At 49.1% G+C, this 26,707-nt stretch overlaps 1 protein-coding gene across 4 annotated transcripts in view; it reads left to right on the forward strand.

Moving 5' to 3' along the window:
* The window catches only part of KCTD15 (potassium channel tetramerization domain containing 15), a 45,366-nt gene that overhangs the window by 10,688 nt on the left and 7,971 nt on the right, over positions 1 to 26,707 (forward strand). For 3 of the 4 annotated variants that reach the window (XR_010744557.1, XR_010744556.1, XM_066327995.1), the window contains exons 3-4: positions 17,015 to 17,159; positions 24,652 to 24,957. Coding sequence is in view for 2 of the 4 variants with exons in the window: in XM_066327995.1 (XP_066184092.1) it covers positions 17,015 to 17,159; positions 24,652 to 24,957 (451 nt within the window). In the remaining 2 variants the exon portion in view is untranslated. Of the gene's footprint in view, positions 1 to 17,014; positions 17,160 to 24,651; positions 25,553 to 26,707 lie in introns of those variants that run through there. The other variant, XM_066327994.1, reaches the window with a different exon arrangement.

The following is a 26,707-nucleotide window of genomic DNA, read 5'->3' on the forward strand; positions in this document are numbered from 1 at the left end:
GATTTTCCACATGGAGGGCTCTGTACTGGGTCCCACTCTGCACCTCTGGGGAGGAAGCAGGGAAATTCTTATTTTGGATGTTGTTAGGACACATAATCCTCCAGATTTAGCAGAGTTGAGAACATCTCATGTATCATCTCCACGGTATTCCATGTCAGTCTTAGAATAATTTATTTGCTAATTTTCCATCAAATCTGTGTATTATTGAGGTTATTGCCTGAAGACAATGTCCAATTAGCAAATTTTGTCACTTACCCCACGCTGGCAGTCAGGGTGTAAATCAGTGATTAAACAAGGCTCTGCACAAGGCAGGTTAAGTGGGGTGAAGGCAGACACGTTCCCCAGCAGTGAGTGCTGGTGAAAGCCCAGCCCAGCTGAGGGAAGGATGCCATGAGGAGCAGCCTTGGTTCTGGGGCAGCAGAGCCTCCTGTGAGCCCCGTGCTGCTGCAGCCCTGCACCACTGCAGCCACAGTCCTCCTCTCTCAGGAGTCTCCCAGGTCTCTCCATGCTGCTCAGCCCCAGCAGCTGGGCAGTGTCTGCTCCCTCTGCAGTCCCTCCCTCAGCCCCACCTGCTCTTGGAGACACAGTGCAGGACACAGGGGCCCATTTCAGCCTCTGCAAGGCACTGTCCCCCTGGGCCACTGTGGGGTGACACAGGCAGTCCCAGCTGGGAGCTGTGTGTTCCCCAAAGGCACTTCAGGGTCACATCCACACCCCACATTCCAGCAAAGCCCTACAAAACGTGCCTGCATGTGAGCTGCAGCACAAAGCTCATTAATTTTAATAGCTATTGTGAACTTAACCCATACAGAGACTTCTAAGCGAAGCACCTCAAGAGGCAGGAGCAAGTGTTCTCCCTGCACGTTCAGGATGCTCTGGGGGGCAGATCTGGCACGGGGCAGGAGCAGTGGCACAGCAGCAGGGCAGCCCTGAGCCAGGGCTGAGCCTGCCAGGGCTCTCCTCTCTCAGGAAACTGGGTGTATGCTGCAGATGAGAAGTAAAGGAGCCAAAACTCAGAGGTTTGGGTTATAGGCTGTGCTTTTTCTGAATTAACATATGAATTCTTAGAGAGATTAACATAGTTTTTGAATTCATATCATGCACTTGAGATTCAGAGATAAATCTTTTGAGTTTTTCTTATCTGGCCATTGAGCAGATGTCTTTCTGGTTTCTAAGAGAACTTTAACAGCAGAATCCATAAAATAAAAACCCAAAGGAGGGCCTTTCCCCCTTTGCACCCTCTGCTTCCCCCAGCCTGCCTGTGGATGTTGTACTTAGTAAAGCAGGAGCTGGAGCAAGCAAAGGGTCTCCCTTTGCCAGTCTGCTTTATCAGGGGGTGTGAGCTGAACCTGCCTGTCCCCACCTGCAGAGCCAGTTCATTACAGGTGCTACATGGCCAAGGTCACACAAGTCCTTGCAGCACTCTGATAAGCTCTGGGAAAGGTGTGAAGTGTTTGTTCCTAAAGGCATTGGTCCTACAGCATGGGGTGTTGCTGCTTGGACACATCCAGCACAGCTCCTGGGCACATCCAGCACAGCTCCTGAGCAGGGGGAGGACTGACCAGAGCTGCTGCAGCCTGAGCTGCACTGGTCCCAGGTGCCAGAGGAGGTGTACATGGCTTGGTCTCTCTGGAAAATAAGAATAATCGGTATTAGGGATGTATTTACAGCTGGGAATGAGGATGTTAAATACTGTCAGTAACTGGACAAAGCCCTGGGTGTCAGAGCTCCTGGAGGAAGCACTCTCTGACAGCAGTTTTCCATGTGTTCCCTCTGTTGTTGCACAGCTGGAGCAGTAGCTTGAGTGGTAAAGGGAAATATCCATGTAACCCTGACCCTGCATCCCATTGATTCAGGGAGATGGGAAGGAAGGAATGGAGATGGAAACTGATTCTTCAGAGCTGTTTGTGCCCACATCTCCAGGATCTCCTCCTAACTGGGCTGTAGGGAGCTGCAGCAGAGCTGAGCTGTCTGTGTGATGGAGGTGTTTACTCCTTGCTGGACTTGATAACCACTGCCTTGCCCAGCACAGCCACAGACTGGGAACTGCCCACAGGCTCTGGAGGGAAAAGCAGAGTTTTGCCTTTGGGGAGTGCAAATCTTGCTGTAATTGGGTGCTGAGATTGGGTCCTGTCGATGAACAAATTATTTGTGTGTTTACTAGGAAAAGTTGAAATGTTCAAGAAAATACTGCCTAGCTGGTCTCTGATGAACATTGTTTCAGGAATTATTTTTTTCTCTGGACATTTGCAGCCTGGGTTGTGTGGAGTTCTAGGCAGAAGTGGGTATTCCAGTGGCGAGGAAGGGGCAGACTGAGCTCCTTGTGTGGAGGAGCAGATAGCAAATCCCCACTCGGAGCACTTAGAGAAATCACATGTTGTGGTGCTGTGCCTGGCACAGGTTGTTCAAAACCCCTGAATGTGACAAAAAGGCACAGTCCTACCCAGACAGCAGCTTCCTTGCCTCAGCTAGTCAAAAGGAAGAGCAGGGCAGTCCAAAAGATGGACATGGAATAGTGGTCCAGTGCCTTTGGTGCAAACCCCAGCTGACCTTGCCTTGTGTTCTGCCCTTCCCTTTCATGTTCTGCAAGGATAACATGACTGTAGCTAAGTTACACTTCCCACATCAGTAATTCCCACCCTTCCTGCTTACAACAGGTTGAAAACTAGTCCGGTTTACTAAAACACACAAAGAGAAGCCAGCAGACAAGGACACCAAAATTTCAACTTTTTTTTTTTTTTTTTTTTTTTTTTTTTTCATTTAGCACTGTATTTATCTCAGTTTCTTGTTGGTCAAGTTTGGTTTGTCATTTCTTCTGTTGCTACTTTTGCTTGCCACTCACCTGAAAGGGCACTTTGGTGCCAGCAGCATAATTTAAGTATTTTTCAGCGGTCAGTTTCAGGAGGGTAAGAGGAAAAGCATTAGCAGCATGTTTTGAGAAACCACTCCCATAGGATGCTGTGGAAGTAGCAGCCTCTTCCTTTTAGGTGCTGCTCTCCCCTGCTCAGCAGTGTGCTGTAAATTCCTGTAAAGATGCTGCACTATGAAATGCAGCATCTTTACACTTAAAGGGGGATCTCCTTTATTGATTGCTGCTTCATGTGCTGTGCATCCAGCTCCCTCATGGCATGCAGAGGAGTTATGTAAAGACTCAAGTTCAGTAGCTTTGTGCTGGAAATCGTGTCCCCAGGTCACAGCTCAGCACCACTGGGGCTGAGGAGCCATTACCCCTTCCGAGCTGGTCTTTGGACACACATCACTGGTGTTTGTCTTCTGATTCATAAACTTCTGGTTTATAAAGACCCTGCAATGGCAAGTAGACCTATTCTGCTTAGGGGGATATTTCATGAACTACTTAGGAAGTTTATAAAACAGACTCCCTAGATTATGAAGCAAGGGGGTATCTGTTTTGTAAGGAACATGTTATGAAATGAATTTGTCTCTAGGCCTAACTTAATTATTTTAATGATCCCACTGGTGGTTGTCATAGGTGTCGTTCTGTGTGCACATTGTGATCTACATGCTTGTGATCATTTGTCAAATCTAAAGATGTAAAAATACATTGGACCTTATTATTTCCTTGCCTCCTTCCACTGAAGTAAGTGGAGGTGGTTTGGATATCGGTGTGTTGGGCCAGGTCTCTCTTCCTGTGAAGTCAATGAGAATTTTACTGTAAGCCTAAATTAAAAGAAAACAAGTCCTACTGGTTTAGAAAATGAGCCAATTAATTGACCTGGCCAAAATAATCCTCTGTTGTCCTGTGTGGAGTTCCAGCAGGGATGGAGCTGGTGTGCTGTGTGGTGAGGAGTTACCACAGCCTGAGCACTTCAGTCAGATGCTGCTGCTGGGGGTCCACAGTGCTCGGGCTCAAACACTTCTGAGGGTGTAAAACCAACAGTCAAATGAACACAGAGTGTCCTGCCCTTGGGGGTGCGTGCACAAACCTCTCCTGGCCTTCCCAAAGACATCACTCTGCTGGTTTTGAAGGAGTTCCTTTAAATTTGTATCTGTGTAACTGAAATGAGAATTAATCTATTCATGGGTTAATGAAATCTTTAAGAACAAAGTGCATATTTAAATAGAAGAACTATGCAGGCATGCAAACACAGGATTCACATGTGGAAGCAGAAGGGAGGCTGGATCTCTGGAGCACAGAGTTGGAAGCTGCTGTGGAGGATTCCGGGCGGGAGCTGGTGCAGGCTGTGCCCTGTGCTGCTGTTACCCCCAGGAACTTGGCTGTTTTTGTGATGTGAAATGTAATAAATTGATGAGCATGGCTAGGCCTTGGAGTAGCTCAGCCTGTTCCCGTGTGCTGTCCTGAGGTTAAATGCATGATCTGATGGCAGGGACAGGTATTGTCGGTCACTCTCATCCCTGCTGTAACTCCACTGAAACAGAATTACACCCCATTGGTGGCTTTCCTAACCCAAACCTATGGCTGGGAGAGGCTGCAGAGCTGGAATGAACTCCAGAGTTATAAACTCACTTCTCCATGCTCTGTCCACCCAACTGCCTGCTCCGTCTCAGCTGCTGGGATCAGCATGTACTTCATTCTTTCGATGCCTAAAAATGAAATGACATCTGTAAAAACTTCACAGGGGGTTGTTTTTACCTGAGATGCTCTCACTTGAAACTCTGCCAGGCAGGACAGCTCTTGGCTTCACGAGTGTGTTTGGTTGTGTTCCCTCCTGCTGCAGGCACTGAGAGCTGCCTGTCTGTCAGAGCTGGGCACCAGCACACAGAGGCAGAGCACAGGAATTTGGTGTTCACCTGCACTGTGTTAAATTGCCTCTACTGCAGTATGGGATGTGCTCAAAAGCTGGAATTGTTGCTTTTTTATCTGCTGAGGATCACATAAAGCAAAGCCTGGGAGCAGTCCTGCACGTGGGTGCTGGGAGGTTTTTATGCAGCATTTGCACCGTTCCTCTTGGTCAGACTCAGAAGGGGTCAGTGGCAAGCACTGGAAACTGAGATTTGCACCATAAAGCTGAAACACTGGAGGAATCCCAGTGCACAGGGCAGGCTCCTGTCTCGCCTCCCTAATGGAGTGCAGATGCTGCCAGTGCTGCAGGTAATCTGTTTAGATCTGGGAGATGCTTTAGCAGCAGCAAATCTCTCTCTTGAGAAAGTGGACAATGAAAACCAGGGACTCTCTTTAAGCTCTTTGGTGTCATACTGTGTTAGGCCAACAATTTGTACCAGTGCAGTTTACACCAAAGGCTGCAGCTTTGGCATTTGGGGAATGTGATGTGCAGGCTGAACTCTGCCCTTGCAGAACTCACAGGCAGTTCCATGGGCAGGTTGGACTCGTGGGACTCTGGGAACCAGTTCATGACGGTGGAGAAACTGGGTCCTCTGCTTGTGCCAGGATTGTCCTGGAGGGAGCAAGGGCTGAATTTTGGCCAGTAGTACCTAAGATTGCTGTTAAATGAGAAAAAAACCTCAATGGCTACTTTTTAGTCTTACAGAGGGGGGATAATAAAGCTTGGAGTTTCAAACATATTTCTTCTTTGTTTCACATCCAGTCGTATTCTGTTTGCAGGCACGAGGGTTAAAATGGGGGCCTGCTTCTGCTTCCAATTAAATCAGAGGATGTTTTGGCCTTGACTTCACTGGGACCACAATCAAACCCATGACCAGAGTATTGTATTTAAGAATGAACTCTCTCAGTCACACAAGAAAGTCAGGTTCAGCTTTCAGTAGCTCATCAGAATTTAACAGTTAACAGATTACTTATTATTTAAAATTTTTGAGAAGCTTAATGCTGTAGGGCAGGTGTCCTCTGTGCAGCAGGTGTATTGCTGTCTCCTTCCTGGGTGTGGGTTCCTTCTCTGTAGCCCCTAGACAACAGCTCCTTTTTTTGGGAGCATGGCTCTGGGGATGGACTCTTCCCATGGTGCTGTTGCATTGCTTCCTGTCTGTCCCTGCTCTCCTGCTGCAGAAGTGAAAAACCTGCTGGAAATTCCTCTTTGTTTCTGCTCATGTGCCAATGGCTCAGGCTCAGCAGCAAAAAACTTCCACAGACCTTCCTGCTTGGTGTGGCTCTGTGGATTTGGGGGATTGTTTTCCCTTTAAAATATATTTTTAACAAGTTGTTCTTGATGTGTTCAGTTTCTTTAAATGAACAGCCAGGAAAAACACATTGGTTACAGCTTAATCAAAAGTTAGAATAAATGAGAATAAACATTATTTGTTTATCATTTGAAGCGTGATAATAAAATGTGAATGGAGAGAGCTGGATGCAACTTCCCAAAATCACCCACGTGTTGGTAGAGAAACAGGAGCAGTGACAGAACCTGCAACTTCTGCAGTGCCTGCTCCAGAGCAGGGGCTGATGTGAGCTGTGCTGTGCTGTACTGCAGCAGTTTTACATGCTGGGACTGGGCAAAATCAGTGGGGTTTATTCAGTGGAGGACACAAGGATGGGCTGCAGGAACAGCAAATGGAGCAAGAATGAATGACAAGCTGGGCTCTTCCCAAATTATTGTCAGCAACAGGAGAGTTGTACCAATTGAGTGGATCAGCATTCCAGGGAAATGTCCAAGCAGCAGGGACAGCTGCTTGCAGGCAGAAAGCGGATTTATCAGTAGCCAGAGACTGGAATCATTCCTGTTCCCAGCACTGGGGATGTCCCAGTGCAGCACAGGGGTCACTGGGTGTCCCTGCTCTGCCCACAGGCCTGGGCAGCCTGTGTCTGGGAACTAATTCCTGTGAATCTGGAAATAAAGGAGATAATCACAGGAGAAAAGTGCTCAGCTTTCCTATGTCTGGGATTAGAAGTGAAGGTCTGTGGTTCCAGCAGGTTACACGTTCTAGCTGTGAGTGTGAGCAGTGTGTGCCAAAGTCAGTGTGCTGGTTGTCACCATCTGTGCCTTATAAAAGGTTGTGAAGCCCTTGAGTCAGTGACAGCCCTCTGTCTCCTGCTGAACTGTGCTGGTTTCACAGCACCCACACATGCAAAAGATGTGGAGGGCCAGACTCACACTCTGAAAGGGAAATGAGTTCCATTTGAAGTTTTCCCTGCCTTCAGTGAGTCTCAGCGAGAGTTTCACTCCTGACTTCAGTGAGTGAGGATTTAGCCCATTTATATTATAATATAACCAGTGTCTGCATGTTTCCAGCCTCCCAACATGCCCATTGGACTGGGCTGCTGGTGATGGGAGTCATGTCCAAGTGCAGTCAGATTGAAAACTTTAGTAAAATCCTGAGTTCTCCTCCACTTGAAGCTACAGAAGGAAGGTGAGCAGCAAGAGAGCTGGTGTTTGGTGCAGCTACCCAGGGCCCTCATAGCACTGTGATTAGGGGAAAGGGATGGTTAAAGGAACAGCAAGAGAAGACTTGTACAGGCAGGAATGTTTTATTTGAAATTTGTATCTTCTCATGTATTAACAGCTTAATTTTCTTGAGGGCCTGCAGCTCCCACAGAGTGAGCTGCAGCACAGTTCCTGCAGGATTGGGGACCTTTGGAAAACCAGGGAACACTTTGCAAAACTAAGATGCCAGTTTTGAATTTTGGTTTGGATTAACAAATTTTTGTTCTGAGTCTATTTTCGTGGCCAATATTTAGTGTAAAATTATGTGTTGAGAAAACCCCAACTGTTTAGGCCAAAGCTCAGTTAGAATGAAGTAAAAGGCACAAGGAGGGAAAAAATAGCCTGAATGTTATACTGGAAAAAAATCAATAGCACCAGGAAATTCAGCTTACATGCTTCTTTAACTTCAAATCCACAATTAAAAATAAAGAGAGGAATTCCCAGGTTGATGACCATTACCTACAGTGCAGCAACTTCTGTGTAGTCACTAGATCTTGGCACATTTAATTGCAAGAATAATATTCAACTCTTGCCCTAAACACATCCTGTATTTTGAAGGCTCATAGTGTATTGTAATATTATTTGGTTACTTTTATTAAAATTATTCGAGTCAGCCAGACTCTGCTGTTCTCCCTCTCCCCACACAGTTGTGTTTGGTAGGGGTGGCAGGGCTGGGTTGTCTGGCACCACAGGAACAGCTCCATGTCCTCTCAGCTGGGATTGGGATGGATCCTCAGCCCTGACGTGGGCAGAGCCCTGCTCTGCTCAGGGATGCTCCAGAGCAGCTCAGCCCAGCCAGACAATGGGAATTGGATGGTTAAGCATCATAAGTCATGGGAGGCTCTTTGTCACTGTCCCTGGTGCAAAAGAAGAACAAGCCATGTCAGTGGCAGGTAGGGAACTTATAATGAAGGAATGCACATTGTACCTGTATTTGAAAGTTACATTTTTTTCCCTTTTTGAGCACAGCAAATGCTTTTCATCACTGATGAGTTAAATATGTGTGGAGCAAAAGGTCTCTGTCCTCTGTGTGTGGATCTGCTTTCCTTACCTCTGGACGTAGGCATGTGCCAAATTAAATTAAAGGATCTGTGATACAGCAATTAACATACTAGAAATGTTTGTTAAGTGAAGTATTTTAATAGCTGTTAACACACTAAAACAGACAAACTCTTGAATAAGGCAGACTGGAATCATCAGCCTGAAGAAGGGCTGTGTCCTGCCTCTGCTCTGCTCCTGTTGGTCACCCACAGGGAGAAACTGGCTGCTGAGAAATTTGGGATGAGTGACCAGTGCTGCTGGGCCTGATCCCATCAGCAGGTGAAGGGTTTAGGGTTAATTCCTTTGTGAATGAATGAAAAGCTTGGAAAGGAAAACTTACAGGCATCTCAATTCCTTTAGTATTTGGTGTGCTCACTGTAATTGTGTGACCACTCCTCCTCCCTGTTGGGATGTGTGGCTGAAGAGTTCCAGGGCCACAGTAGCTCTTGACTGCCAAGAAAATTTTTTCATTCAGGAGAAGACACAGGCTTCCCTGCCTGGGATTAGTGTTTCCATTTCCTTGTCTTACCTGCTAATTTATGTCGACTTGATATTGTTTCTACAAATTAGAAGTGTAGTGCATCAAAATATGAATACACACACATTTCCAGAAAATTATGTATCAAAGTCATCTGCTAAAGAGTCTTAAATGTGGAGAAAGGCTATAAACAACAAGCATCTCTCACCCTTACCAGGGGAATGCTTTGTGGTATTTCAAAAATAATAGGTAATTTCCACTTCGGTGGATTTTATTACCTGTTGCTCCAGTGGACTTTAGTTGGTAGTAACAGTGAACAGAAAACAGAATTGTCCATGGCTTTATTTTAACTACAAAATCCATTATATACCTAATTTTGCTTTTTTAAGTGGTGGCATAGAAAGAAGAAAGAAAATCCTTCCAGAGCTTCCTGAGAATGATTCTGCATGGTAGATTATAATGTTCTTTATGGATTATTGACTTTTAAAAATACATGTTGATGCTATATAGACTAGCTCTGATCTGTAACAAAAATAGATATCGTAGCCTGAACAGCAAAATATGAAGTATTAAATCTAGGTAATAGATTTAATAGGAACCTGCAGTTCCTTCAGGTGCTCAATAGTTAATGAGTGTAATATCCTTCAGAAGCACAGCAAAGTGAGCATATGGCTCAAAAACTCCTGTGGCGTTCCAGGATCAGCACTGGGAGGCAGGAAGTTACAGGAATTGGAGATGGATAAACACGTTACCTTGTGAGTTACCTCCTTGGAGTGAGTTGACCCTGGCTGGACTCCAGGCACCACCAAAGCTGCTCTCCCATCCCTCCACAGCTGGGCAGGGGAGAGAAAATGTAATGAAGATTCATGAGTTAAAGACTGGGAGAGATCACTCAGGAAATACCATCACAGGCAAAACAGTCTTGAATTAGAGATATTAGTTGGATTTATTTCTAACAAACTCCGAGCAGGATAATGAGAAGTAAAATCAACCCTTCCCCCAGCCCCCTCCTTCCCAGCTCTGTCTCCTCCCCTGATGGCACAGGGAGACAGGGAGTGGAGGTTTTGGTCAGTTCATCCCCCACAGCTTCCCCTGCACTGTGATGGGCTCCTTCCCACTGGGGAATTCTGCAGCAGCTTCTCAGATGTGGCTCCATCTCACGAGCATCAGCTCTCTGTGACCTACAGCAATTTCAGCCCCTCCCAGGGGACACAGCCCTCCCAAACTGCTGCTCCGTGAGGTCCAGTCCTGCAAGGACAGGCTATTCCAGCCTGGGAGCAGGGCCCTCTCTGCACTGGGTCTCCCACTGGATCACTGTGATGCCCCTGCCTCCTCCAGGCATCACCTGCTCCAGCCTGGGCACCTCCCCAGGGGCTGTGGGTGGATCTCTGCATCCCCCATGGATCCCCAAGGGCTGTGGGTGGACCTCTGCATCCCCCATGGACCCCCAGGGGCTGAGAGTGGATCTCTGCATCCCCCATGGATCCCCAAGGGCTGAGAGTGGATCTCTGCATCCCCTGTGGATCCCCAAGGGCTGAGAGTGGATCTCTGCATCCCCCATGGATCCCCAAGGGCTGAGAGTGGATCTCTGCATCCCCTGTGGATCCCCAAGGGCTGAGAGTGGATCTCTGCATCCCCCGTGGATCCCCAAGGGCTATGGGTGGATCTCTGCATCCCCATGAGGGGCACAGCTGCCTCACCATGGGCTGCACCACAGGCTGCAGAGGAACCTTGGCTCCAGCACCTGGAGCATCTCCTCCCTCCCTTCTCCACTGACCCTGGTGTCTGCAGAGTTGTTCCTCTCCCATGTTCTCACTTTGCTCTTCTCTGGCCACAATTACAACTGTGCAGTCCCTTTTTTTTTTCCCCTCTTAAATCTGTTATCACAGAGGTGTTCCCACCATTTCTCATTGGGCCAGCCTTGGCCAGTGGCCCATGTGTCTTTGGAGCTGCCAGGGTTTGGCTCTGCCAGGCATGGAGGAAGCTTCTGGCAGCTTCTCCCAAAGCCACCCCTGTGCTACCAAAGCTTGGCCATGTCAACCCAAGACACTCCCCCACCCTTCTGCTGAGATTGCACTGTGCTGCTTGATCCTTTTGTGAAAAAGTGAGGTTTCAGCACCTCTGTTTTGTTCTCACAGGTCAGTTCTGTGTGAACATCTGTGCCCTCAGGATTGACATCAGGTCTGGGGCTGAGTGATGGCAGGCAGTGCCTGTAGGACTGGCACCCGAGCCTGCCCTGCTGCAGGTGGGTGCTTGCCCCAGCTGTGTGGCTGTGAGGAGGGGGAGCCCTGCTCAGGGTGGCCTGAGCCCATGGAGCCCAGGGTGACCTGTCTGACCCCACAGCCTTGATGTCCACTGCACCTGGACTGAAAGTTGGTTCCTGATGTGCTACCAACCTCCTTTTGCCAGAAACTCCTTTTGGGGCACCTGTCAGTGCCTTCAGGCACACGTGGCTGCTTGGATGTCGTAGTTTGCAGAGCAGCAGTTTGTACCCAAAGTTTAGCACTCAGGCTCTCACACACACAGTTTTTCCTCATCCCTGTCCAAACAAAAGGTGCTTAAAATTCTCCCCAGCTGAAATAGCCTCCAAGCCAAGCACACTGCCTGCAGCAGTCTTAGGGGGTGAAGATGCCTTTGATGAAAATGGAAGAGCCAGGTTGGGTGGGCACCAACCAGCCCCTGCCTCTCCTCAGTGCTTTCTTCTCTCTGCAGAAGGGCTTAAAATCACAGCTCAGAGGGCAGAAGGGAGGGTATGGTGCAGCCATACAGCTGGCACACCAATTGGAGCTGAAGTTTTAAACTGAGGCAGATCAGAAAACCTACTGCAGCCAGATGCAACTTCTAACCACGTTGCTCACTGTCCAGGGTGAGGGAGCTTGTGTCCTGGCAGAGGCACTGCCTTCACACCTCTCATAACTCAGGCCAGAAGGCAGAAGACACCCATCTGCTGGACTATCCCTGTCCTGCTCTGGCCAGCCCAGCTGCTTTTCAGACAGCCTGGGTGTTTGAAGGTGCCTCCCCAGGAAAAGCAGCTGCAGGTGCTTTCCCCAGCGTGGTTTGCTTCGCTGGGAACCTGTGCACAAAGAGTTTTGTAGAAATGATGGAAATAGGGAAAACGCCACTGGGAAGGTGTGACAGCACTGTCCACTGCCCCCTCAGCCTGTGCAGCTTCAGCAGGGCTCTGGGTGCCAGCTGAGAGCTGGCTGCTGGCAGAGGCACTTCAGAGCCTTTGCACAGGACTTTCCCAGCAGCGTGTGCCTTGTGACAGGACAAGGAGCAGACACAGCTCTGTGAGCAGCAGTGCCAGACTCAGTGCAAGGCCTCAAGTCAAGCACCTCTGCTCCAATTCATGGCATTTTTTCTCTTCCAAGCAGATAACAGTATCTATCCGACCCACCTTGAGCAAATATTTAGGAGATAAGCAGCAATGCCTGGGCTCTGCTGTGCACCAGGGACAGTTTCCTGTGTGTCCTGCGGGGCAGTTGCAGGTCATGCTCAGCGTCCACCTCTGAACAACCCTCTTCTCCCTCTCTGTGGCATTTCCCACAGCCTCCTCCTCCTCCTCCAGCCCAGAAGGTGCAGCTGGCAGTGCCCACAGGGCACAGGGAGCGCTGCAGAAGGTGCTGGCTCTGCTCTGTGTTAGCTCTGGGGGCAGGGGGACACCCAGTGCAGCACAGACCCACCAGGATTGCAGGGCCCACAGACAGGCACTTCTCCCTTCTCCCTCCGCTCTCCGTGACGTTAGGGAAGAGACACGTTTTAATGACAGTTTGCTGAAATGTGTGTTCTCTGCTGGTTTGACATTGGGCAGGAAAAGTGTCTACAAAATCCATTTTTAATAAATGTAAACAACTAAATTATGAATGACAAAAATATCACTGAACAGTTAAATATTAATCATGTAATTACTTAAATTAATACTTTGAGTGCAATATTGTGTTAGAGAGTTCTGCTTATGCTGTGTCACTGCACTGGCCAGAGCGGTGCACAGGGGGTGACAGATGTGAGGACCACAGTGGCCCCCACAGCACAGGGATTTGGGGCCTTAGGGCCTCCTGGTGCCACAGCCCCCAGTTGCTGGTTGTCTCACAGGTCCCACAATACTGGGTGATCTTCTTCAGACCTCTGGAACCAGATTTATTAGGAAAGAACTTCTATTTTCTGTTCAAAATAAAGCTGTCAAGAAAATGGCTAAACCGGTCCAAGCCAGAGAACAAACTGCCCCACCACAAAAAAACTTTTCTGTCCCAAAGTTCCATGAAGCTCCCCAAGAGCTGTGTGTGATGTGCAGACCCACAGCTGTGCTCAGTGATGGTCTCTGGGAAGCCAGAGGTGCTCTGGAGGGAGCTGGGGGTGCCCAAGCCCTGTCTGCTTCTGCAGTGGAGTTGGGGAAGCTGATGGAGGAGGTGGTGTGTTGTGAGCTCTGCTGTAGGGGGTGGATTTAATGCCCTGCAGGTCCCCTCTGTGCTCCTGCCTCAACAGGGGCTGCAGGGAGCCTGCAGGCTGCAAAACTGGTCCCCAGGATAAGGGGGGTGGGCAGCAGCCTTCTGTAGGTACTTGAGGGCAGCACAGGGCTGCTTTCCTTGCCCAAGAAACTAAGAAAGAATTTACTGGCGCTCTTGTCGTTGTGGGCTGGCTGTCTTTGTTGTTTGTTTTTAATCTAATAAAAGAAGATCTTAATACCGTAGTAAAATTGGTACAAAGCTGGAAACTCGCCCCTCGGCGTTTTGGCATAACATTATTGAAAATGCGAAAGCCTTTAGCAGAGACAACAGAAGCACAAAGAAACGGGAGGAATGGGATCAACAGGTTGTGTTCTGGCTCTTGGGAGAGGCAGAGAAGGGCATCCAGCCAGGGCTGGAGGTGGCAGGCTGGAGGCTGGCCAGCAGCCCCGTGGTGGCTCTGTGGCAGCAGTGGCCAAGGACAGGGACCCTTGGAGGGCTGGGCAGCACTGCAGAGCAGTGACCAGGCAGCTGGGAAGAGCACTGAGGAGGTGGGCAGGAGCAACTGAGGAGGAAGAAGAGGCAGCTGGGAGGATCTGTGCACTGGGCAGATGGAGTGAGCATGGCAGGGGCAGTGGGAGCAGTGGGAGGACACTGTTGGCATCCTTAGGCTTGCAGCTGCTGGAGCTGATCCTGGCTCAGTCTGGTCCCTGAATGGAAATTAAATGTTGGACACAGATTATACACGTGTTTCTAAATTAGAAAGTGAAGCATCTCTTGCAAAAAGTGGGACTGCTGAAGGAGTGTTCACTGTTCAGACTGGCCCTTTGCTGTAGGATCCCAGTGCAGCTCTTGTTGCCTTGTCTCCCTTTCCCTGTGCCTCTTCACAAGAATCACTGGAAGTACCATTCCTGTGTGCCACGAGCAAGTGCCTCCTGAAAATGCCATTAACTAATTTGTCCAGCAGTGCAGTACTGGTTGCCATGACCCCTCACAAAAACAACCCTTTTCAGGGGGACTGCTGCCCACTCTGAGCTCAGCAGCTCTCTGTGACTTAACTCATGGCACATGGTGGGTCATGGAGGGAGCAGCTTCCTGAGGCTGCCAGGCAGGCTGGTTCCTCCTTTCTGATTGATCAGGAGCAGCTCTGTGCAGTGCAAAGCCCTTCCTGTCCCCTGCCCTTGCTGACCTGCCAGCTCTCTGGCAGCCTGAGTGCATTCTGCTGCCCTGCTCCTGTGTGAGGCTGTTTGTCCTGGCCACCAAAGACCCACCCACGGAGAGCTTCACGTCCTGGTGCAGAGCATGGAGCTGCTCTGGTCACTGTGCTCTTCTCCACAGCTGCACACATGGTGAGGAATCCTGTCAGGAGCTGTCCATTGGAAGCTGCCATTTGAGTCCATTCTGTGCTCTCACAGCATTGCATTTTCCAAAGGACTTTCCCAGGTATTGTTTAAACGGGAGAAGCGGGAGCACTTTCCACATGCAGCATTACAACATGCTGCAGTGGAGTTGGTTCTTGGAACATAGCAGCCCCCTAAAATGTCAAATAAATCCTTAAACTATTCATCACTCTGTTTTTGGGGTGGCAGTTAAGTCTTTCAACACTCTGTGAGTTTCTTTCCCCAGCAGTAATTTTGCTGGTGAAGAAATACAGCTCAGGGCAGTCCACAAAGTGGAGCCTCAAAATTCATGTTTTGTTTTCATTACCAAAAAAATGCTTTACTACATTAAAGAGTGGCCCATTAAAATGTTGTGCCCTGTCTTCTCTGCACCCTGTCGTTGTTGGCAAGCCTTCCCCCGTGCCCGTGCGGAGCAGCTTTGCTCTGCAGACTCTGCAGCAGAGGGGAGAAGGGTTCAGCCACAGCTCAGCTTCTTTAGAGGTAAAACTTCCAACAGCCATGCAAATTTACTCAGTAAATGTATGTACTGAACCTTAAGCTATCAGTGCTTCCTCTGCTTTCGGTGTGTCCCAGCACAGCACACTGCCAAAGGAAATAAATTAACTGTCTGGTTCCTGGAATAAAATGTAACACTGTACAGAGCGGTATATTTAACCGTCTTGGGCAAATAAAATAACAACAAAACAGAAAACAGTGATTTACAGGAGTCTTGCTGAACCTTGTGATTATATAAATTAAATGTTGCCAGATGAACTGGATGGTATTCTCTGATACTGTAGGAATGCTGGAGGTTGGAGAAAACAGTAAATGTTATAATTAGGGTTTAGAAGAGCACTTGGTTATTCTCACAAGTAACTCAGGCTAGCTGTATGCTGGCATGGCCATGAGTGCAGGCACTAAAACCTGCAGCTTCCTCAATTAAGAGGGCAGAAAGATTTTTTAGCAAAATTCAGTGGGGACTTACTAAGCCCAGCTTTATTTAATATTTACACATTTTATTTAGCTATAAATGGCCCATTAATAACCTTAGCCAGTTAGAAGATCAGAGCGAGGTGCAGCTGTGGCCAGGGCCAGCGGTGCAGGGCACAGGCAGGAGCCCCAGCAGGGCAGGGGGCAGCAAACCTGCTCCTGGGTGGCACTGGCATCCCTTCCAGAGGCTCCCCACGCTGCTGCCCGGGATGCTGGGCTGGGCTGGTGGTGCTGGGAGGAGGGAGCAGCGAGGCTGTGGCTGCACATCCATCAGCAGTGCTGGACATGGCCTGCGGCAAGGTTTGATGAGCTTGTTTTCCAGGGAAGGGGGGATTCCACGGGGGGATTTCTGGGTGATTCGATAGTGAAACCCAGCCCACTGTGGGATAGTCTCTCTGGGAAATGGAGGAGTCCTCACTGGCAGGATTATTTAAGACTCGACTTTGAAAGACGAGACGCTGTGCAGTTGGGAACAATGCTGCACTGTCAGAGAGATGGACTCAATTACTTAATAGGTCGTTGCTGTCTGTCTCCTGCGTTTTCCCTTTCAAGAACATATATTCAGCTGGGTTATTTCTCATGGGAAGACAAAGCCTTGTGAGAGAAGGCAGGCATTTGGGAGAGGCTGCAGGAGCAGCAGCCAGGCAGATGCCTGCTTTGCTCTCCGTGGAGCAGCATCCTGGGGAGCGGAAAAACCTGGAGTGATGTAGCTGCTGTCCTTTGGTCAGCTGATAGTCAGCTGATCCCCAGGTCTCACAGGTCGTGCTCCCAGTTTTTCCCTCCCAGAAGATTTGCTGTGGTGCTGTCCCCCGCCAGGCTCATCCCCAGAGTGCTGTGGGGACACTGTGGTCCCACAGGCTGTGCTGTAGGGGCTGCACGAGCCACTGCCTTCTGCTTCTCCAGAGCATTGGATGGACACTGGCCGGTCCTCACAGCCCATCTCAGTGCTCGGGCAGCCTCTCCCTGGGCACAGGGAGGCTTGGATGGTGTTGGATCGAATGGCTGGAGGCAAGCTCGTGGCCAGGAGCCATCTCTGAAGTCACCACTCGGTTCCCCACGAGCAGGATGTGGTGGGCAGGGACTTGTAACAGCCAGGGACTCGTGGTCTCACCAAAATCACCCTGCCAGCCCTGGTGAGCATTCCAGGGAGCTTCCCTGGCCCAGGGCAGCACCAGGCTGGAGCAGGGCAGCCCCCACTGCTCCTGTCTCCCTGCCCACGCACCCAGGGCACTGCCCTGTGCTGTGCTGGTCACCTCCTGCGTTTCCTTATGCACACTGAATTGATGCACCTCAACTGGTTGTTCTTAAGCCCCTTGGCTGTAATGAGATTTTGTCTCTTTTGCCCATCTCTTCTCTCTTCTTTTGTTTCAGGATAAGTCGTCTGTTTAATGGCACAGAGCCTATTGTCTTGGACAGTTTAAAACAACATTATTTCATTGATCGAGATGGGGAAATTTTCAGATATATATTAAGCTTCCTAAGGACATCTAAGCTACTGCTCCCAGATGACTTTAAGGTAAGAAAAGCTATAGTCTGCAATCTGTTTTTTCTTCCCTTTCTGTCATTTGTTTTGGTGCGGGTTGGTTTGTGTGCTTGACCTAAACACACTTAACTAAATGTTGCTGTTTATTTGTTAGGACTTTTAGTACTTGTGTATTACACCAGGGATGTTATTATTTAATAAATGGACCGATGGTTGTCATGGATACCATGAAAAGTTAAACTATGAAGCTTATGGCGAAATCAGTTTTTCTAAACTAATTGTATTTTCTCACATTTTTAGCTTATTTATCAGGGTATAACAACAATTAAGAAGCAACATCAGCAACTCGCACTTAGCAGAGTTTAATGCTCAGAATCTGAAAGAAATGTTTTAAATTTGATACATGGAGGACTTGACCTGTGTACATCTTTTTCTTGTTGGTATAAAAAAGAAAGCCTTCAACAAGCCCATAAGGATTTGTATTTAACATAACCAATGCAGATACTTTGATTTCAGGAAGTAATCTGCTCAACAGTTAATGTCAAAATATTCTTGGGAGGTGGAATTGACTGAGGGCTTTTTAAGGAGCAGGACATTTTCTGTATGAAGTCATGGTGCTGGTTGTTTCTTTGCAGACCCTGATTGTTTAAAGGCTCTCCTTTTAGCCTTGTTTGTTTGGCTTTGCACTTAGGAAACTTCAGCATTGTCACCCTTATGTATGAAAATTAGAAGACAAAAGTGTCCAGGCTGTAGATGACAAAATTCAACAAAAGCCCTTATTCCAGGATGAAATGATGTATAAATTGGGATGGCAGATGGAGATCTGCTCAGTGAGCATTGTCAGGAAGGAAAGCTCCTGCTTTCTCTGAAATGCCATTTCACTTTGTTGTACTGGCCTTGGTCAGTTGTGACTGAGTCCAGAGCTGTGCTGGTGGCTCTTGCTTTGGAGCAGAGCTGGTGCTCGTGCTGCAAACTCAGCCATCCTCACCTGAGCCAGGATAACCACTCCTGACCCAGCTGGGAGGGGCTGCAGCTCACATCTTCTCCCCAGACAGGGGCAGGTTTGGGCAGTCCTGGGCAGTTTGAGCTCCAGCCCTGTGTCCTGGGCACTGGTGGGTGGCAGATGGGCTGGGGAGGCTGCCCCATGGGGTGGGGAGAGACAGAGAAATGAGGCTGGGGGGAGAAAACCTGTGTGTAGAAGTGAAGCTGAAGGCCAGACTGGTCTTGGGGGCTGTAAGATGGACCAAGGAAAGGGGGTGGAGGGAGAAGTGGGAGAGGGGCAGTAGAGATGCCTCGGGGCAGTGTTTTGGACAATCCAGGTGTGAGAAGGGAGGGTAGGAGAGGACAGAGGGGTGGTTTAAGCTGGTCATGGCCTCGACCAGCATCCAGATTTCAGAGGTGCTCAGAACAGAGCCAGCAGGACGTGGCTGGGGCCTGCAGGGAGATGTGTGCCCAATCTGTCTGTGCAGGCAGCCCTGGCAGAGGGCAGGAGGGGCTCCGGGGAGCTGGTGCTGTCCCAGCTCAGGCTGCTGCTCCAGCCCTTTGCACAGGGTTAACTGGATTTTATTTAGTTCCTCCCTGGGAGAGCTTTAGAGCAAACCCCAGGCTAATGAGGGCTCAAGAACAAAGCAAAGCATTGCTAGGTGGGGAGTAACTAAATCAAAATGCATAGAAGAATGCGCTGTAAAGCTGTATTAAAAGTGCACTGTAAACGGATTTAACTTCACAGAAATCGTGTAATTTTGCCAGCATGATTAAAGTGACAGAAGACAATAATCAAAGGCAGCAAATGGAATCACTCAGTGTTTCTAAATGCAAAACTCTATTTAAGGTAAAAAACCTGACAGCTTTTCCAGTGAGACTTGCATTAAATGTTCTTTATGTCAAACAAAGCATTATCAAGTGTTTTGAATATTTATTAGTTTTTACCCCTTAATTTAATCAAGCAGTTTATTAGCCTCAAGGTTTAGCCAAGTTGCTTTTCAACCTGAATTGCTGCTCAGATGGTTATTTTGGAAAGTTTGGAATGTTAGTACCACACCAGCATTATTGTGTTTGCTATTTCAGTGTTGTTTTCAGACTAAGTTAACACTGAAATGCAGAGAAAGTGGTGTGTGTGTTCCGAGGCTAGTGATTCTTTATTATCAAGTCTGAGTGGTGTGTTTACAGTGAATATTAATTACACTTGCAACTACTACTAAGCCAGGACTTGAAAGTGTCTCCCAGGTCCTCCTGCTGAAAGCAGCACTCCTATGGTTCCTGTAATTTCCCTGGGTTTGGGGGATTTGGAGCCCCATGAAGCGTGCTGAGGAGTGGGTGTGTGTCTGGCTGGGCTCTGCTCTGCAGGCAGCCCGCAGCAGGCTGTGATGGTGCCTGGGCTGGGGCTGTGGCAGCTCCCTGTGCCTGCCCTGGCTCAGTGTGTGTGCGTGGACAGGACACTGTGAGCAGGGCCAGCTCTGCCACACTGCTGCCTCAGGGCTGGCTGCACAGGAGCTGCTCCTCCATCCCCTGGTGCCCACACTCCTGCCTTCACCCCCTGCCCTCAGAGGGGCTGTCCCAGGGCACCACGAGCAGCAGGTGTCCCTTCACTGTCAGTGTCTGACTGCACACGGAGCCAGGGGCTCCTGTGCCTCCTTGTTGGAGACTCACTCCCTGCTCAGAGAGCATCCGACACAGACACACAAAGGCAGTTGTGTATTGTCACTCCCTCTCAGAGGGGAGGAGCACAAAGGCACAGCACAGCTGAGTTCTGTGTGGGTTACAGAGATCACCTGTGACACCAGAATGGCAAGGCCACCACGCTGATTTATTAATGCAGTTACAAGGTTTGTGTGCTTGCATCTGAAGTCTTCTCCAGCCGACCTCAGGAAACGGTGCAGTTGTCATGGTACAAGTGAGCAACTTTCTTCCATAGCCAGGAGTCAGATCTTCACAGCACTAAAAATACAAAAGAAACGTTGAGTTAAGATGACAGTTTGTTGTTTCATGTGATAAAGAATAACAAGTGAAAAATGGAGAGGAAGGGCCATTTCAGCCTGTTCAGGAGTCAGCATTAGGTAGGAGAATAAAGGATGTCTTTGGTACTGAGAGAAGACATGAGGTGTGTAGGACACATGGTCTCAGTCTGTGCTGGCTGTGCCTGGGCAGCAGATCTGCCCCATCCCAGTGGCACTGACAGGAATCAGCAGCCCACTGGCCTGCAGGTCACACCTCCCATCTCCTCCCCAGGCAGATGTCACCCATGGCAGAGGTGACTCCAGGAATTGGTCCACTTGAAATCCACCACAAAGAAAAGCTCTTCTACTGAACAAAAAGCAGGAAAATTATTTTGTGAAAGGCAAAAGGCTGCATCCTTGGAAGATGTTTTTATGTTTCCCATGAGATGTAAATGTAGGCCAGGAGCTGTGGCTGGAGAGAGGCTGTGTGCATCCCACCTGCCTGTCTGCTCCCTGTTTCAGGTCACCTGGCAGAACTTCCCCACTAGTTCCTGCTGAAGGCTCATGGTAGCTATAAAGGCCTTTTGTGGTACTTCACAGAAAAATTCAAGGCTGTACTCTCTATCTCCAGTCTACCAAACAGCACCCTGCTTGTGCCTGCCACTGCTGGTGGGAATCACCTTTGGAGTAAAACGTGTTCCTAGGCTAAACAGAAGCAGTGCCCCTATATCATAGTGCTGTTAGGGAGTACCAGAGAACACAGAAATAGTGCTTATGAGAAATGGGAGATGCCTGAATCCTGCAGGACAAGGAACTCCTGGGCACTGTACAAAATCTGCTGTGGAGTGCTGCCTCTGCTCTGCACCACTGCCCTGCCACCGGGCTGGGAGAGAGGTGTGCCTGGGCAGGGCTCAGTGCTGCTGTGGGACAGCAGCTCTGCCCTCGGTCACTGTGGCTGTCCCTGCCTGCTGCAGTGAGATGTGCCTCCCCTGGATGGGGCCAGGAGGATTCATGTCTGCCTCTGCCTTTGGTCACTTACTGAAACCATCAGCATGGAAGTGTTTTCACGCAGTTCCTGTGGCAACTCCCTGGTGAGGGCTCTTGTGGGTTTAATTCTTCTGCATTTTATATTAAACTCCAGTAAATCTTCAGGGTAGGATTTGATATTTACAGTGCAAGGGTGGAAATACCTGTGCCAGTATTACCTGGGCACCCTAAGCGTTCAGTGCAGATAGTCCACTCTGGTCACAGACAGAATTCTGAACAATAAAACCTAAAGGAGAAGACTGTGGGCTTGGTGTGCAGAGCCCATGACCCTGCCCGAGCACAGGATGCAGAGAACCAGAGCCCCATGCTGTGAGCCACTCATTCTGCATTCCTGCCTTTGTGAAATCCTCTTCCCTCCCTAAACACAGCCAGATTCCCTGAGGATGCCCCAGTCCCTCCCTGCAGAAATGTCCCCTGAGAGGAGCAGAGCAGGGCAGGGCAGCTTTTGCTGCTGATGGCTGTGGGCAGCAGTGCCCTGGGGTCACACAACGGGTCCCTTCCCAGCACTGTCACCTCTGGACAGCAGAGAACTCCTCTTGCTTACACATTTTATCCCCTCCACTTGTTACTGTGCTCCCTTTATTGGCACTGCCTGACAGTAGGTGCCCTGACGCCCTGACATCACCTCTTGGCACCAGCACACCTCAGATTCCAGGCTCTGTACAGGGCCCTTCTTCAGGTGCACAAACCTTTCCATATCTGTGCTGAACCCAAGTGTGGAATAGACACAGGCATGAGAGTCTGACCTGTTAGACTAACCCCAGCCCCAGCCCCAGGCTGCTGTAGCAGGTGCCCACCTCGTCCCACAGAGCTGCTGTGGTGCTCCAGCACAGCCCTGGTTTCCACACAGCCCCCTCAAGTGTGCCTCTGTCATTCTGGGAACAGCAGTGGAAGAGCTGCTCCATTTGAAGGCAGGTTCTCATCTCACAAAAACGATATCAGAATGTAAAATTTGTCCTGTTCATTTTAGGACAAACGACAGCTAGCAAGAGTCACTCAAAAGCTGCAGTTGGGGTGGGCTGAGTGGGCTGTGGGAGAAGTAGGGGTGGTGTGATCTGGGTTTTCCTTGGTTGATGGCATTGCTGTTCTGGCCTGAGGGGCAGGACCATTGAAGTCCTGTGATTCAGGATGCTCTCAGTCTAGTCCAAAGCCAGGGAAGGCAAAGACTCTGTGATATAATGGGCTTTGCATCCAGCTTCACGAGCACTGTACTGCTCTCTGCGCTCAAAAAGGAAGCATGGGTTTTTACTATCACTGTACCATCTCCTCCAGGTTTCACTGTTGAGTTTTCTTAGCACATATTCACTGGATTGATTTTGCAAATGATACCTTATATTATAGTGTCCATGAACCCAGATACTCTAAAACTGGTTTTTCGGGACCTGCTGAAAACAGCAGATGACTTTCCATTGCCTTCAGAAAGTACTGGGTGCTCCTGTTCACTCTACACATAACATTTTTCCTTAGCATTGCATGTTTCCTGCTTGAAAATGCAATCCATGGCACCAAGATGCCAAGTGAACGTTTTGCAGGCCACTGCACACACATCTGTAGTGAGCACAGTTCGCTGGTAGGCTCTGCTGATTCAGTGTCCTGCAGAGATTTCAGGTTTTGTTGTTTTTTTTTAATTTAGGCCACTGATCCCTGTAGGTTTAAACTGATGCCCTGTTCAGTACCCAGGGAGCATCACTGGTGGACAGAGCAAAGGGGCAGTGGTCCAGCAGAGAGTGCTGGTGTTGGGGAAGAGGAGCACAGCCATAGAGGAGGAGGCTCTGGGCTGCTGCTGTCTCACCTGAGAGCAGGCACACCTCTGTGCCTGGCCTTTCCCAGCACCGGCTGCTGGTTGTTTGCAGCATGCTCTCTGCATGATTCCTTCTTTAATCTTCTCTTGTTTTCCATCTCCAAGCTGTCCCGTGAGAGTGTTGGTTGCCCTCATTTCTTCCCACTTGCTGTTATCACTCTTCCTCCCTGCTCCTCTTATCCTCCAGTCCTTTTTTTCTCCCTCAGCCGTGTGCACATTGTCCCAACCTTAGCAGACATCAAAGAGATGTAAAGGACTGGATGTCCCTTTTGTAAGTCGATCACCTTGCCCTGTCACTGTGAATATTCATGTGTCTGCAGGCTGCAGGCAGCCCTGGGGTGAAGGAGCACCTCCACCACCGGTGGCTCTGTGGTGCCAAATCTGAGCAGAGCTAACTGCTTTGGTTCAGTAATACCCTGCAGCAGGAGATTTTACAGGTTAATTCCAAACCACTGTGAAGAGTCGCACCTTTTTGTGCTGCATGTTCATTGGCCTTTGATTCCCCCTCCTCCCCGAGTCCCGGGGCAGCAGCACACCCATCATTTTTCATGTCCTTTTGGTGCCCATTTCTCCATTGCTTCTCGTCGTGTCATACTTTCCAGTCCAAATAATTTCACTCATTTCATTCTTGATTCTTCTTTTCGTTCCATTTTATTTTTCATTTCATTGGTGTGGAACTGGCCTTTGTCCCAGGTGCTGACCTCCAGGTGCTGACCTCCAGGTGCTGACCTCCAGGTGGACCCCACACACCCCACAAAAGCACCTGTGGTGCAGCATTTGCATGTGTAAAGAGGGGCAGGAGCCAGGAAAGCAAAGCCAGGTCTCTGCAGGGAGGAGCCAGTGCTGAGCTCTTGTTGTTGCTCTTCCCCTCTGAGGCTGGGGGAGCAAAGTGCCCCTGGGGTCCTTCTCCTCCTCCTCTGCTGGGCTCAGCTGCCTCCTGGGCTCGGGGGATGCTCACACCCTTTGCTCTGTGTGCTCTCACGTAGTTCAGCCGAGGTGGGAAGATGTGTCAGAATCTGATGAAACAATCACTGAAGTGGGAATTGGATCAGATTGGGAATCTGAATTGCCCAGAGCCCAAGTGAGGTGATGGACAAATGGCAGGGAAGAGCTTCTGTTGAGCCACTGGAGCACAGAGCTGGCTCCCAGCCAGCAGGATGGTCACTACCTCCGTGTCATTTACCAGGCTCCAGACACTGCAAGCACATGAATAGTCATGGACTGCAGGCAGCAGCTCAGCTGCTGGAGCTGAATCTCAGCCTCAGCAAAGACAGGTGAGAAGTGAAGCTGAACTGACATCTCCATCTCCTAACGTGTGTGAGAGGCGACAGCAGAGCCTGAGATCTGCTCTGAGATCAGAGGGATCCCAGGCCACGAGTGAAGATTAGGGCTTGGAACATCTTCTCTTACATCAGTAAGCTTTGTTTATTGCAACCAGCTATTCTGATTTCTTAATCCAAGAGCAGAGCCTTCTGGCATTGAGCTTGTGGGATAATAAATGAAAGCATAATTCAGGGCAATGGGAACTTCTCAGTCAGCTCAAACATTCAACACCAGCACCGTGTGGTTTTCTGTGGAGGTGGAAGGACGTGGGGACCTGTTGCCTTTGCTCTCTTGCTGACAATACATAAGGCTAAGTAGGTCAAACAGGAACAATACTCATTTTTAAAAGAGAACTATAAGCATTTCTAGCTTCTCACTCTCCCTCTCTCTCTCTTTTTTTTTTTTTTTTTTTCCCCAGGACTTTAATCTTTTATATGAAGAAGCAAAGTATTACCAGCTGCAGCCAATGATTAAGGAACTTGAGCGATGGAAACAAGAGAAAGAACAAAGGAAACATTTCCAGCCTTGTGACTGCTTGGTTGTAAGAGTGACTCCAGATCTGGGGGAGAGGATTGCATTGAGTGGGGAGAAGGCTTTGATAGAAGAGATCTTCCCAGAGACCGGGGATGTCATGTGCAACTCTGTGAACGCGGGCTGGAACCAGGACCCCACCCACGTTATCAGGTTTCCCTTGAATGGATACTGCCGGTTGAACTCAGTGCAGGTAATGAATGGCTTTGCCTGCCGCCTCCTCCCTGGCTGGGGCACTTTTTTACTATGTCTCCTTCAATTATATGCAAATTATTTGCTTCTGCCCAATTACTTTCAGCGCTTATACTGCAAGGAAACGTTTTTCTGCCTGGTGAGATCACAGTCTTTCAGGTTTTCCTAAGTCTAAGCAGAAAAATACATTTAGATTTTGTGTATGTTAGTGCCATGCTGGCCTCATAATGGTGTTATACTGATAAATGCTAATTTTTTTCATCAATGTATACCCTTTGGCAGTTTTTTTTTTTTCCCCTCCAAAGTGCCTCTAGGAAGAAAGAGAGAGTTCCAAAAACTACAAAAAAAAATCTCCACACCATTTTATAGAAAATGCAACAATGTGTAAATGCATAATTTATGTCTCACTCATAATTAAATGATGGTGCCTGCGGGATGGACTTAAAAAAATTGATCTCTGCACTTTTTTTTTTTTTCAAAAGGATGTTCTATAAAAATTGCCCAGAGTATTTTAAACAAAAATGTATTTCATTTTATACTCAGAGTTTTGACATTAGGTTTAAAATTAAACATATGAAACAAAAGAAGATAAGTGGACAGATAGGTGGATGGCAGCAGGAATAAATACGTGGGCTGTGTTTAGGCAGCAGCCTGTGGGCAAAAGCAGTGCCATTTCTCAGGGCTCCCCAGTGCTGCAGCCAGAGCTCTGCTGGTGGGGCTGTCCTGGGGCTGAGGACAGGAACCAGCCCATGGTGCCCTTCACTTTGGCTTTAATTAACGTGAAGCTCTTGGTTTTCCTGTGTGTTCCTTTGGAACAGGCTGCAAATGCTCGTGTTATGGGAAGGGAAATGAACCTAGAGGGGAATATTTCCCCAGTCACCACCCTCTGCAGATGGGCTGTGGCTGCAGATGGGAGCTGGGCTGTGGGAAATGCTGTGGCTGTGTCAATAAACTCCCCAGTGGGCAAAAACCCACAGGAGAGCTGGTCCCTGGGCCAGGCTGCCTGGGGAGGGAGGACAAGAACCTGGAGCTCCTGTGCCTGGGTGGGTGTTCCACAGCAGGCTCAGGCTGCCAGGGGACATCTGCAGGGAGCTGCAGTCACTGCAAAGGTGGGTGCAGATAACAGTGACCCCCCTGCAGGGGCACTCACAGCCCCTGGGCTTGGCTGGGTTTTGGTTCACCACTCCCAGGTGGTGTATTTGGTTGAACTTCACCAGGCTGGGGTTAATTCTGCCCATACCTTGGCAATTTCACACTTGGCAAGGGTTAGGATGGGCTTGGCAGGGTTTGGGGTGGGTTTGGGGTGGGCTTGGCAGGGTTTGGGGTGCGTTTGGGGTGGGCTGCCCCAAGCCCAGGGCTGGGGGTGGTCAGAGGCAGCTCTGTTTGCTGGCACTGGGGCAGGGAGGTGTCTCCAGTGCTGTGCTGGAAGCAGTTCAGCTCGGGTGGGTGGGTAGGGAGGAGCATTTGTGTGCCAGCCACGCTGTCCATGGTAGATGCCACAAGGAATGAGAGGAACTGAAACCACAGAAGTGGCTCACAGTGAGCCACTGACCAGCCCAGCAGTGCCTGGCACAGCTCTGGGTGCCCCCATGGTTGAGCACCCAGCTCTTTTATCCAGTGCTGTAGCTTGTAGGATACATGTGCTACATGTGTAGTAAAAGCTGAACGCTTAATTACTGTTATTATTTGAATGTATTTTGAATTCAGTCGAAATTCAGACAGAATCAAAGGATCTCTTTGCAAGTTCATGT

Source organism: Sylvia atricapilla, chromosome 12, assembly GCF_009819655.1.
Source record: "Sylvia atricapilla isolate bSylAtr1 chromosome 12, bSylAtr1.pri, whole genome shotgun sequence".
In the NCBI taxonomy this organism is placed as follows: domain Eukaryota; kingdom Metazoa; phylum Chordata; class Aves; order Passeriformes; family Sylviidae; genus Sylvia; species Sylvia atricapilla.